Source organism: Polypterus senegalus, chromosome 13, assembly GCF_016835505.1.
Source record: "Polypterus senegalus isolate Bchr_013 chromosome 13, ASM1683550v1, whole genome shotgun sequence".
In the NCBI taxonomy this organism is placed as follows: domain Eukaryota; kingdom Metazoa; phylum Chordata; class Cladistia; order Polypteriformes; family Polypteridae; genus Polypterus; species Polypterus senegalus.
In genome coordinates this window covers 102,242,811-102,257,287 of record NC_053166.1, presented here as the reverse complement: position 1 = coordinate 102,257,287, position 14,477 = coordinate 102,242,811, and the positions used below count along the sequence as shown (strand labels likewise).

General features: G+C 38.4%; 1 protein-coding gene across 1 annotated transcript in view; it reads right to left on the bottom strand.

The window, feature by feature from the left end:
* Positions 1-14,477, bottom strand: part of LOC120543329 (excitatory amino acid transporter 2-like) — a gene marked incomplete at its 3' end in the record, with an annotated part of 393,535 nt that overhangs the window by 177,476 nt on the left and 201,582 nt on the right. Inside the window, exons 6-7 of the mRNA XM_039776365.1 lie at positions 13,304-13,537; positions 9,071-9,265 (exon numbers count right to left, since the gene is read on the bottom strand). Coding sequence (XP_039632299.1) covers positions 9,071-9,265; positions 13,304-13,537 — 429 coding nt within the window. The remainder of the gene's footprint in view (positions 1-9,070; positions 9,266-13,303; positions 13,538-14,477) is intronic.

The window sequence follows — 14,477 nt, the reverse complement described above, 5'->3', positions numbered from 1 at the left end:
TTTTCAAATTGTAATCACTCCACTTTTTCATGTAGTTATTTTCTTCATAAATAACTTTATTTATTTATTTTGGCACAAATGTCCTTACCATCATGACTACCTGTCTAGTTCATATTCTAAACTCCAATATTTAATGTTCTTCCTGAATCAGGAGGAACACAAACCTAACTTTTACTGCCAGATAAGATTCTAACAATAACCGGCTAATGTTAATTAGCCTCATACTAGCCCATGTTAAATAATGTTTTCCCCAACTCTTTGCAATCCCGTGGAACTGCCTACATAGATGACAGTTTAGCTGATAATATATCGCTGAACACGTAGGTTCCGTTGTAGTGTGCGGTGAGCTTGGAGTGATCCCTTGTTGATCCGGTCTTAAGATGTTTTTTAATCTCCTCTGTGACTTAGTATTTGTACATTTTAGTTTTTACTGCCTAATCTTTGTGATGTGAGCAAGTCATTGTTTCATTTTGGAATAATAATGTCTAGCTTAACTCTGCCCCTGACTATGATCCCTGCACAAACGAGTCCTTTGACTCGTATTCAAGACGTTTGCAGACACTTGTTGACTCTTGGAATCACAGTTTAAACTTACATCCCATTCACCCTGAATGCTACTAAAACCAAGGGTGCTTTTTCACAAACAGAGGGAAAAGCAGTTTTCAATGACAGCTGTCCTATGTTACCTGGACTACCTAAAAGAAAGAATAAAACCTCACAGTTTTAGTACAATTTTAATCCTTGTGCTAACACATATAATAGGATGTAACTATTCACTAAAACATTTTCCATCCTGATTGGCCTAACGTGTCCAAAGCCTAATCATCATCAGCCCTGTAGTGTACAGGCTCCTATAACCTCCTATAACCGTTCTTATTTTCAGGGGTTCGTAACTAATGTAAAATGGAAGGCTATTACCAAGCGTTCACAGAATTTCTAAAACGTTGTATTATACAAAGCCCCCTGAGTACCAAAGTGTTTATAACCTGTTGATGAAAATGCTGTTTTAAATTAAAGCCTGAACAAGATAACTGTTTTCTAATCATCGTATAAAATGCTTAGTAAATAAAGAGAGACTAAATACAATTTATAATAAAAATGGAACACCGATGGACGGCTGAATAAACAAGGGATCTAACTTAGCTTGAAATGCCTCAGAGTGCCTTACAAATAAAACCCTACACAGTGGTTCTCAAACTCAGGGCGGACCCTGTTAGGGGGCGCGAAGTAACAAAAAGGGGACTCGAAGATGTGAAAAAAAGAAAACAAGAATCAAAAATATGAAAAATACATCTATTGAACCCAAAACAAATTAACTTAAACTACATTCTGATACAGAAAAATAAATATAGAAGTAGATAAATGTCGATAAAAGTTAAGTAAGTATAATAAAAGTGTCATGAGAATAAAATCTGATTTTTTCATGATTAGCAGGCCAAAGATTTGGCCGTTTGAGAAAAATAATCGTACATGTCTGTTGTAAGCAGAATCTGAATGACTTGGGCTGGCAAGAAAAGATATATGATAGAAGATATTTGATGTCTCCAGTTCCTTTAGGGACTTTATACTGGCTATTATGATTTAAAATGAGTACAGAAATTAAGTTCTATGCTATGTTTGGGGTGGATGTGATCAGAAAGGCACTGATAATTCCAAAGACCAGTCAAGAAAACTGTTGGAAAAAGGGATTTTTCTTATAATGCTTTATTTTCATGTTAAACCAACTGGTCATTTTACTTGGCTACTGAAAATGTATTTTGTTCAATAATGCTTTAGTGTTTAATTGAGAATTACCTAAATATTTGATCATTAGTTTAAGCAGAAAGAGTAATTAGCTCTGCTATTTTAGTACAATGAACTTCGGATGTGCAGAAGAACCCCCCACTGAATCCAAACACTGGGTCACGTGGGTCTGCTGGAGCCAATCCCTGCCAACACAGGGCGCAAAGCAGGGAAATACCCGATGAATCCGAACACTGGGTTACGGGGGTCTGCTGGAGCCAATCCCTGCCAACACAGCGCAAGGCAGGGAACCAATCCCGGGCAGGGCGCCAACCCACCGCAGAAACAAAAATCATAATTGGGCTTTTCTTTTTTTTAACTTTTTAATTAAAAATAGTAAAATGATTTCTAATTATCCCCTGTGTTAATAGCAATAATTTTAGTTTTGAGTAGACAGAAAATATCAACATTTTGTGCTAGTGTAACAGTGAGTGCTTTTAAATGCACGTACAAAACTGGGATAAGGTGTGCAACCTGCTTTCTTATAAATCTCCGTTTAAATGCACAAGTGTACTTACAGAGTTTTCCTTTGTCAAAAGGCTCCTAGGTGATAGAAATGAGCTAAGCAAAAAATTTTTAAAAATCACTGACGGGCGAGACTTGCGGTATGACGTCATAGGGGGCGGGGCTTAAGGGTCATAAATCATTTTGACAGAAGGTCCATGCATATAACTACTAAAATGTTTCCAGGGCAAGATCTAACCTGCAAATGCTGAAATCAAGTCCCAGCCTCACTGGGTCACATGTTTGGGGCCTGCATCAAATTAACATAATTCTGGACAAAAATTTTTAAATGCCTTTCAGACAGCCTTGGTGTTACAATCCCTCCTAACCCATTAACAGCTGTGTTTGGTGTTCTTCAAGATAGACTTAAAATGGAGAAGGACAAATAAACTGTGATTGTCTTCACAACACTATTGGCAGGCAGACTTATTTTGCTAAACTTAAAGAATAGTAACTCTCCTCTTTTAATTCAGTGGGTAACTGATGTTTTATACTATATGAAATTAGAAAAAATCCTCAGTTAGAGGATCTTTGCAGAACTTTTTCAAAACCTGGCAGGATGCAATCAATAATATTTTAGAATAAGCTCTTAAAGCACTGAGGAAGTAGATTCTCTTCCCATTTCTTTTTCTTCTCCATTTATCTTTATCTTACCAACCAGTCCTGAAACATTTCTTCATTTTTATCTTGAAAGTCACAAGTAGATGCAAGATCTTGTAACACAGAAATATACTGAGCCACAGTTTCATCTTGTTGTTGGGCTCTACTATGAAATACATGTGATTCAACAACCACATTGCAATTTCACAGAAAATGAGCCTTCAGCTCCACTACGGCCTCTGCATGTGTATTATGACAGAGACTTAGAGATACCTTTATGAACAACTGGAGGAAAGAATAACTGATGAATTTAAAATTGTTTCATCAGTTTGACACTACCTGTGCCACCGAGCTGAAGGTGGGAACCATAGTGCTCATTGGAGAAGACAGAATCCCACTGCAAATCTGAAATTTCAGTATATTTATCTACTGCCCATGCTTAATTTGGAAATGTGCTGAGAAGACCTTTCAAATTAAATTATCCTTTAGAGGTTAAAACTAAATAAAATGATGAACTCTCATTCATTGAGGAGTACTTATGTTGTGACTTGTGATGCAATGCCTTGTGTACAATATGGTAATATGTAGGCAAATATTTCTGCTTTCCAGATATTTATATAATTTTTTCTATATCTTATTTTGAAAAAATCATCTTTTTTTCATTTTGGATTTGTGTGGTGTGGAGCTTTTTCAGATTTATAGAACTGAATCAAGCGCAGGTCAAACGCGTGCAGAAAGAAATCTCTCAGACCAAAAGTTTTAATATTTTAAAATATTTAGTGAAAATTCAAAGCAAGTAGTCCATGCAAGAATATAGAAAAAAACATTGTTATACACATAGAATAAAAGGAAAAAAAAAGTTGGAAAAAATGTCTCTTTTCTAAACTTAGCTTTCCTTGTCAAACTTCAGTTGTGTCTATACTTAAAGATACATTACTTCACCTTCTAAAAGTATGGCACTGCACATTCAATAGAGTTCGTTGCATTACATACTATTGGGCACTTTAAGGCACGGTATAAAACCGTGCCCTCCATGCCTTACTCATGGCAAGGCAGGTCAATAACTGAGACTACTCTATAGTCAGAGAGACAAGGCATAGTTAGAATATACCAATTCAATTCAGCTTGTGGAAGTTATAAGGACCTCCCATAGACTATGCACTAATATAAGGTAAAAAATATTTAATAAAACTTAAATAACTAGCAAATACTTCTATCTACTTGATATAAAATAAATAACAAGCAAATGGCTCTTACACATAATTTTAATTATTTGAATTTTTATAAACAGATTTGGTGCTGCTACCTATTAATATGCAAGAAGGAGTGTGGCCTGAAAATCCATCGATCCAAAATGAAATGCTTGGCACAGGATCTATTCCTGGTGAGCCACAACAGGTGCCCAGCCTGGTGACACCCATATTTCCCAGAATCTCCAAGTGCTTAGCTCCTGCCAAAGTTCTTCAGCAGCATCAGATTAAATGGCCTCCAGTTAATCAGCACATGCTCTCGCACCAATTTGACGAAGATGTGGCCAGAATCATCAACTCAATAGCAAAGGAGGATGTAGATAAACAATTCCAGACTTTGACCGCAATCATTGTCAGCTTTGCAGCAGAGAGGTTTGGTGTTCAGGAGCACAAGATGACCAGATCTACCTACACCTTGAATCACAGGGCCGAGAAGATGCACTAACTGTGGCAAGAGCTTAAAATTCTGGCAAAACAATGCAAGGCAGCCACTGAGGAGGAAAAACCACCTCTTGCTGAGCTTTGCCATATCATTAGGAAGAAACTTACTACCCTGCATAAAGTGGAATGACACAGGAGATAGAGGACAGAGAGAGCCAGGAAGTGAACTGCTTTCTTAGCAGACCTCTTTACTTTCACAAAGTAGCTGTTAGAGCAGAAACACCATCTTTATTACTCCAAGGAAGAGGTAGATCTTTTTCTGCACAAAACTCTGAGCAACCCTGACAAAGAGCACAAGTTGGGATCCCAGAGAGCCCTTTTGGACATACCAGCCCCAATGAGTTCAACACAAGAGATCTCACCTGGAAGGAAGTTAAAGAGGTGGTTACGGCATCCAGAGTCAGCTCTGCTCCAGGACAGAGTGGAGTACCCTATAAGGCATTCAAGTGCTGCCCAGGGCTCCTCGGAATCCTCTGGAACATGCAGGGAGTGATTTGACAAATGGGGATAGTAGCAGAATGATGGAGGCAGATTAAGGAAGTATGGATACCTAGGCTGGAGCAGTCCAAATCCATCTCGCTTCTCAGTGTGGAGGGAAAAATCTTCTTCAGCATCCTATCTAGAAGAATGACAGATTTCCTTCTAGAGAATGAGTACAATGACACCTCAGTACAGAAAGGTGGAATTCCTAGAGTTCCAGGGTGCCTAGAACATACAGTATTTGTGACCCAGATGATCAGAGAAGCAGGCAAAAGGAAGGGTGACCTGGTTGTGCTGTGGCTTGATCTTGCCAAAGCTTATGGCTCAATATACCACAAGCTGGTTGAAGTACTCTCAATTGATACCATATACCCAGCAAGATCAAGGACCTCATCCTGAACTACTATGAGAAGTTCAGGCTTAGGACCACAACTGGGAACTTAACATTTGATTGGCACCAGCTTGAGAAAGGGATCATAACTGGGTGTACCATCTCAGTTATTCTCTTTGCCCTTGCCATGAACATGGTGGCCAAGGCAGTTGAAGCTGAGTGCAGAGGCCCTCTGTCCAAGTCTGGCACTCAGCAGCCTCCCATCAGAGCGTTTATGGACGAGTTGAATGTCACAGACATGTCAGTGCCTAGTGGCAGATGGATCCCCCAGGGCCTGGAAAAGCTCATCTCCTGGGCAATAATTAGCTTCAAACCAGCAAAATCCAGAGCCACGGTGCTAAAGAGGGGAAAGTTTCACTTGTTTGTGAATGGCATTGCAATACCATCCATTACAGAGTCACAAACCTAGGCAAGGTCTTTGGCTGTAGCCTTGGGAATGCAGTGGCTGTGCAATCCGGATATTTATTGGGATTGTTTTGACCCCCACTTTCACTTATTTTATGGAACAATTTGAGCACTTCACTTTTTGGAACACTTTGATTTTTAGATTTTTAGTAAAAACACTTGAGCACTTTTCACCATCGCCTTGTTTCATGTGTGTTTTGTTCTCATCTGCCAAGCTTATTTCAGTTATGTTATTAACAGTGTTGGGTCCAAGAGGCTCCCAAAATGGAAGAGGGAGCAAGGAGCACACCGTCACATTGAGGAGGAGCGAACCAGCAGTATAGTGGGTATGCAGCAGCAGGGAGCATGGACAAGGTGGGAGGGAGTGCTGGAGAGGAAATTATCTTGGGGTGACATCTGGCAAACCAAACCACAGTGCATTATTTCATGGTTCAAGCCATATATGATGTCCTTCCCATCCCGGCAAATGTACATACCTGTGGCAAGACTGAGTCTCCAGTATGTTCTCTCTGGAAAGGGCTCAGTAACTGCAAAGTAGCCTTCAGTAAGGGCTGCTACCACTGGCCACCTTTAGAGCCATGGGTGACAACAGGATCACCCCAGCCAGAGGGGTATCACCTTTGTCAGGGCAGAAGAATAGCCACAGCTTTCAGTAGCAGCTGGCCTGCTCACCTCATCAATGGAGTGGGAGCTGTAAGTAGACTTGGGAACACAGTTCAAGTTCCTGGACCATGTTACCCCAACTTCTTGGAGGCTAGACATGGTGTTAACATCTGCCTTTTCAAAGCAGCTGCTTATAGTGGAGCTGACAGTCCATTGGGAGGACTGTCCAAGTACCATGAGCTGGTGGAGCAGTGCTGAAGGAGTGGCTGTAATGCTCATTGTGAGCCCAATGAGGTCGGGTGTAGAGGCTATGCTGGACACTCTTTATGCAAGGTATACACCTCGCTTGGCATCACAGGAGCTGAAAAAAGGAGAGACATAAAGTCCACAAATAAAGGATGCAGTTAGGACCTCCAGGTGGATTTGGATCAGGCAGTCTGAACCGTGAAATATTGCTGCTTGGACACAAGCCACGGCCTGATCAACTCTGGCTGGCTCACCTGAGCAAGGATGTCTGAGGTTGCAAGACCCGAAACACCCAATTACCTCAGGAAACATCAGTGATGACGTGTCCCAGCGCATCCTTGGATATATTTTTAAACTATCAAATTTAATTATCTGGGCAGTAAGTGTTTAAGTGCTTGTGAAAACACTATAGAACATAGAGTAAAAAAAAAATAACTGTTGATTTAAAACATAATGACTGTCTAGTTCTTTAACAAAAGTTAGCATTTTATGTTGCTTTCTTTGGAATTTAAAGAGAAGAAATTCACTTTATTAAATTGATGTATGTTTTTTCTGTAGTCCTGTGATAAATTCTTCCAAGCTTAAGTCTGATTTATGATAACTCTTCTGTTGACTTAAGCTGATTTTTGTTCCTTATCCTGTACATAAATCAGAAGTTTGAGGTGGGCAGTCTAACACTATTAGGGTTGAGCCTACTACAGGTAGGTCTTAATTGTTTTAGAAGTATGTATGGAGTCGTCATTATGTTAAACATTGAAGCTTTTGCCAATAATATGTTTTCCAAAAGTTACTGCATTATGAATAAAAATCTGTTTATATTTCCCAGAAACCAGTATTTCCTCATTTTAAGAATATATCCCTTTCACTGTATCCCCAATTGGCAGAGTAGCTGCTATATGACTAAGGATCTGAGCTGGAATCTATAAGGTTGCTGGTTCAAATACCATTACTTCCATAAGGGATACTATTCTGTTATGCGCTTGAGCAAGACCCTTAACCTGAAGATTGCTCTAGGAGCACGGTTCAATGGCAGATCCTTTGCTCTGACTACCAAAGATCATGTGATAACACAATTTCCCCTTGTGGATTAACAAAGTATATCAAAAAATATTAGACTGACAGAATCTTTAAGGTGCTTTACAAAACGCTTCATGTAAGGATTATTGTGTCTTGTATCTAACTCTTACTCTGATAAGCCAAAACTTTTTTTTTTTAATTTAGACTCATTGTAGCAAAAGACTTCTCACACTGGTTGGCATTGCATTCTTTTGGTTTCCCACTGGGGTGTCTCAATGAGAGGTTTAGGACTAAAACTGTGTTTCTCTATCCTTCTCACATGAAATGAATAGTTTTTAGAAATCACCAGAGAGTATTTATATTTTTGATTGTATCAATTTTTTTGTATTTCCTCTAATGTTATATAACGTTTGATAAACACATAAGCACTTTATGCTCATATAGCGATAATGATCTTTGCGACCAGAGACTTTTGTACAGTCATTTAATTTTCTAGTATAATCAGCTTAGTGTAGCAAAGTGGTGCAGTGCTCAACAATGCTGTTTTATAGCTCCAAGGGATTGTGTGTGAATCCCAGAACAGTCCCATCCAAGTTTGGCTGCCAGCAACTTCTATCCAGCAAGCAAACTCTGAAATAAATACCCTTTATGTGATATGCAGGTCAAAATTAAATACAATATTGGGCAATTATACTTAAGATTTCTTTACATGTAAAACTTTACATTTACTGACAGTAAACTGTATTTAGTACAAATTTGTCCAAATGCTAATTCTAGCAAGGTCCATTAACCTTTACATAATGTTTGTTCTAGACATTTGATTAAACTAGCAGATTCATAATGGACCAATGTCATGAACAATAGTAAAGATAACGTGTAGTTAGTAGTTATTAATTCTAGCACAGAGGTGCTATTCGTTTATAGCTTTTTAATCAGATATAGAAAAGACATGTATTTCAGATGAAATGAAAAATTTCAGTACAGTATCTGCACACAATACAAAGTTATAAAGACAGAAATAAATTAATCATGTTTTTTGAACTTATTGTGTATCTGACTTAAAAAAAAAAAAAACTTCACTTATGTATTTACTGTAACAAGAAGTCCTACATGGTAAGTCTAAAATAAATGCAATTTCAAATGATAAATAGATATAATTAGTTTTCTTACGTAACGGATTCATATGGTACAACAAATATTACTAATTTATTTTGCCATTTATTTGACTTTAATTTTTTGCCCTTCACCTTTACTCAGCCAAAAATGATTAAAAATTATAAGAACATTCATGTAAGCTTGTCATTAATTTTTAAAATGGTTTTGATGCTGTTGTGTAAGAGGTAAGCACTACCTGACAGTGATGATCTGTCCTCCATCTAGTTCCACTCCATTCATTTGAGCAATGAAGATGGCAGCCACAGCCTCATATAGTGCAGTTCCATCCATGTTAATAGTTGCACCAATTGGTAGAACAAACCGTGTCACGCGCTTGTCAACTTTCAAGTTCTCTTCCAAACAGCGGAATGTCACAGGTAGAGTGCCAGCACTGAGAAAAAACAGTAAACAGGATCTGATTAGGTGGAAAGAAGGGAAAGTGAAAATCCCAAAGGTGATCAGTATTTGCAGTTGAGCATAATGACACTTTACTTTTGGTTTCTTCAATAGTATTACCATTCAGTATTATTATACCTTTTTATACTGTAAAGTAGCTTTCATCAATACAGGCCAAAATAGCACATTTGTTATAAAAAGTTTATTTTATATTCTCTATGAGACTAAGGGGTTAATTTGCTTTTAAATGAATATTTTACAAATCATGGGCATCAACAAGTGCATTAATATATAATATAGAAACTACATAGTTATTAGCACTTAGCCCATTGAAACAGTTCAACAAATTGGCAAAGATGAACAAAGGTAGGCATGTCAGTGAGACCTGCTTGATTGTTTTAGTATGGTTATTCTAGTCAACTGTATACTGAAAGTAAACAGGATTGGTCCAAATACTAATATTACAGTAAATATTTTATAACAGTGCCATATATTTGCCTACGCAAGCTAAATAACAATGAATCTGCAGTGCAGTTGTATTGAGGACTGAAATTGCATTGTCATACAAGTTACAATGGCACTGCTACTACTTACTGCTGTTGCTATATTTAGTATTTTCAATTATACCTAAAGAATGTTAAATGAAAGCTTGGTACTATTCTTGTAAAAAAGACAGGGGATTTTGTTTTGTCCATAGTTTGCTTTGAGCTGTTTTATTTAAGAGTGTAAACCAGGGGTCAGTAAACTATGGCACATGGGACAATTGTGGCACAAAAAAACATTTTGATTGGCCTGCATTTATGCCATTTCTTCCTCAGCCTTCTTTGTGGTAGTGCAACGTCATTTTCATTGCTGCATTTATCTGAGGTCATTATCACTGTCAAAAATACAAGTTACATGTGAATGCCAACTTACACTCACCTACAAAGTATATCTTTTTTGTGTTGATATTATAGGCCTAATGCACACTGCTAGATTTCCATCTTGTCAAATAAAAGAAAAATTGAAAAGCATGCTCAGAAATTTCAAGAAAAATGATCAGAAGAATAAATTTGAGTCCCCTGGAAAGAAAAAGTAATTTGTCTGATCTGCCAAGAAACTTTCGCAGTAGTTAAACAATACATAAAAAGGCATTACAAGACGAAACATAAGGCATAGGTTTTTGGAGTAAATGGAAGATGGGCAGTGGGAAAAACTTGAACAACTAAAAAAATCGCTTTCATGACAGCAAACTCTCTTTAGAAGAAAATATGAAGAAAATGTGGTGGCAACAAGAGCTGGCTACTTAGTAGTGTAACTGGTTGCTTCGCCAGGTAAGCCCTTCACTGAGGACAGGTTTATTAAGCAGTGTATGCAAGAGACTGCAGAAAGATGTGCTGCCCAGAGAAATTGGACTTGTTCCAGTCAGCGAATTTGTCTGCAAGAACAGTTGCCAGAAGAGTGGAAGAAATGGCAGACAATTTCTTGCTGCAGCTCAAAAACAAAGCACTGAGATTCGTTAATTATTCTACTGCCCTCGCTGAAAGAACTGGCTTAGTGGAGACTGCACAATTGCTGGTGTTTTTATGGGGCATAGATGAATTGTTCAGTATCACCAAGGAGCTAGCTACCCTTCATAGTTTGAAAGGAAATGTAACTGGAGAAGAACTATTCCTATGTGTGTGTAAAACGCTCGAGTAGTTTGGTTTGAAATGGAAGAACTTAAAATGAATTACAACAGATGGGACAAGGTACATGCCAAGAAAGAAAACTGGCTTAATGGGGAGTAGCTTAAAGGCTTATTGGCTTAATCATGTCACATCAATAGGCATCCTGAAACCAATTGAAAACACTGCATTATAGGTCAGCAAATGCTCTGTGGAAAAAGCTCTTGGTCTTGAAGACATAATGATAGTTGCAACATCCACAATAAATTTCATTTACTCACATGCACTAAATCACAGACAATTTCAAAGTTTTTTGTATGAAACCAACGCACAGTACAGTGACGTACAATGTCATACCAAAGTGAGGTGGCTGAGCAGAGGCAGAGGAGATTTTTTGATTTACAATCTTAAATCAGCACATTCATTAAAGAAAAAGAAATCCGGTCAAAGAGTTGTCTGATTCTGAATGTCTTTGAAAGTTGTAGTTTCACACCAGTCTCACCCAGCACAATTTTCCAATCTGTGCAGACTTAAAAGAGCACATTAAATAATGCTTCCCAAAAGATTTACTATAGTTGTTGAAAAAATTAAAATGATCCAGGAACAGTTTGCTTAGAGATTCCAGGATTTTATTGAATGTGCAGATGTCATTAGGCTTTTCGAAAATCCTTTTGACATAACTGTTAATTCAGCACTGTCCTCCCTTCAACTGGAGCTAATTGATTTTTAAAGCAACAGTGCTGTAAAATACAAATACAAAGAATGCGAGCTGATTAGATTTTATAAGGAACTTTCCAGCAACAATTTTACTACTCTGAAAACAATGGCATGTGGCTTTATTACCATGTATGGGAAGTATGTACACCAGTGAACAATACATTCTCATGGATGAAAACTATAAAGTCAAGGTTGAAATACAGGCTCTCTGATGGTCACCTGCGTGCTAATCTGAGAATTGCTGTGTCCAAAGTAACCCCAAACACTGGATGCTTACTGGAAAGCAAGCACACACATCTCACTAATGGTGTTGTGATGGATCACGTTCTCTGGCCCCCAAAGTTAAGTTGAGAGACACTCTCAGGCCTGAAATTTTATGTAAATATAGTGTGGCAATCAGCTGGGGGCTGCGCCCAGCCGGGACACCTGGAAGGACTGGGAGAGGGATTACGCCCTGGTTTGTATGGGGAACTGAACACAGAAGCTCAACCCTGTAAGGGCCCGTGGCCTCCGCCACGGGGCACCCGGAGGATTGAGGAGCCCTGGACATCAGCACTTCCACCAAAACCCGGAAGTGCTGCCAAAAGGATTACCAGGGTGCTTCCGGATGCTCATGCAGAACTTCCACCACACCAGGAGGTGCTGCAGGAAGATCGTCAGAGGGCACTGTAAGACTGAACTGCTGTGATATGCCTGGTGAGTCCAGTTGTGTGAAAGTTCACCATTGTGTATTTAAATGCATGGAGAAAAGGCAAATTGTGATCAAGTGGAAGGACAAGAAAGGTGTTAGCCCAAAGCACTGTTTACAATGCACTAACTTTCAATGTTCATGTTAGAGGAAATATGAAAGTCACTAAGCACTGCACTGTGGTAGCCTACAATAAATCAGGGAACATGTTGATTGTGAGGATCAGGCACTGACGTTATACCCTCTCATGCACAAGCAACAGAAAAAAGACTATGTGAAAAATATGCAAATAAACATGCTTCTACTATTTAGATTGTAACATTAGGCTGTGTGTTTTTATGACTGTTTCAAAACCTTTAACACGATGGACATGTACTACATCTGCATCAGTACAGCATTAGACATTACACATACCTTCCTATTTTATAAATTATTTAAAGTGTGATACTGAATACAATTAATGGACTTTTATTCCCTTTTTACCTTCTCTTACTTAAAATTAAAGAAGGATGCTAATTTTATTTTTGTGATGCTTTCTACCACACATCCTCTTTACCCTGTCAGCACCAAACAGGAAAGGATACTGAATGACATCTGCCAGGACTACCCACAATGAAGTAAACACATTTTTTCATATTTTTCTTTAGCTTGTGCGCTGACTTACTGGTCTCACAAGCTCCTTATAAATGGTCATTTGTCTAATTAAAGTCACCAATTAAAAATGAACCTTCCTGTTTTTACCTTTGCAGTGTTCAGCTGATTTACTCAGGCTTGCTTTTCAGTGTTCTTTTGCAGTTTTTACACATCTGTATGATTATATAACTTTTAACATTTTTGCCTCCTATCAATGGTCTAGAAAATAATATACTATCCTATGCTATTTTTGAATACAGGTTTTTCTTTAATAGAGGTAACTAAAATCCCATGTTTTAAATTAAATTATTAATACCCAAAAATGCCACAGATTTGCTCTTGCATATACCTGCTGGCAGTTCCAAGTGCTGTGATCCAAGCCTGAAAGATTCCAGCATAAAAGTTGAAAGGATTTTTCCGAGTCACAGCAAAATATATGAAAGGCAAGATGAAGCCACCATGGATCAACAACCCCACAACAACCGTAACCATATACAATCCCAGCTGATGTGCTACCATCTCCAAATCTTTAATAGCAGCAATCTTGCCACATATCAAGGAAGCAATACCAACTGGGGAATACCTAGAAGAGAAGAGAAGAGAAGGCACATAATTATTTTCAGAATTGGATACTAAAGATAGAGCCTTTTATTTAGCTGCATATGGTGCAAGATAGAGACCAACCCTGGATGGAGTACCAATCAATCAAAAACCATACAAATGTTCACACTGACTTTCACTTACACCATGTCAAATCAGACTGAACAAGCAAATTATTACACATGACTCTAAAATTTGAGAAAAAAAATCTAAAATAAAGCCCAGAGACATGTGAGGATTTGTCTACTGGAGTTGTGTTGAAGAACTGCAATTCTAAAACTGGATTATGAGAGTTTAGTAAAAGACTGGATTATGGAATGTAACAACTTGTTGCACTAATAAAACATACATATTTTGAATAGTTATGGTTAAAGAAGAATGGCATGGTGGCGCCACATTGAGAACTGCTTCCTCATTAATTCAACATCTTGGGTTAAAATGCCACACTTAGTTATGGTGAGATTTACATGTACTTTCAATGTCTGCATGGACTTTCCTCCTGTATCTCCAAATATAAGGATATAAGCTTAACTGTCAGTCAATCAGTCATTATCCAACCCGCTATATCCTAACTCAGGGTCATGGGAGTCTGCTGGAGCCAATCCCAGCCAACATTGGGTGCAAGGCAGGAACAAATCGCTGGGCAGGGCACCAGCCCACCACAGGGCACACGCACACACATACCCACACACCTTCACCAATGCACCTTTGGAGCACCCGGGGGAAACCCACTTGATTTCAAATTGGCCCTGTGTGTTTGTGTGTGCATATGAATAGGTCCTCAGGTGAACCGGTACAATTCCCTTAGACCAATAAAAGTAATGTTCTGATCAAACTGTAGCATACTCCTTTAGGGACTTTAGCAGACAAGAGTGTGCTGAAATAATGAGACTTTGATTTAAATGCTGAGAACAATGTGGCCT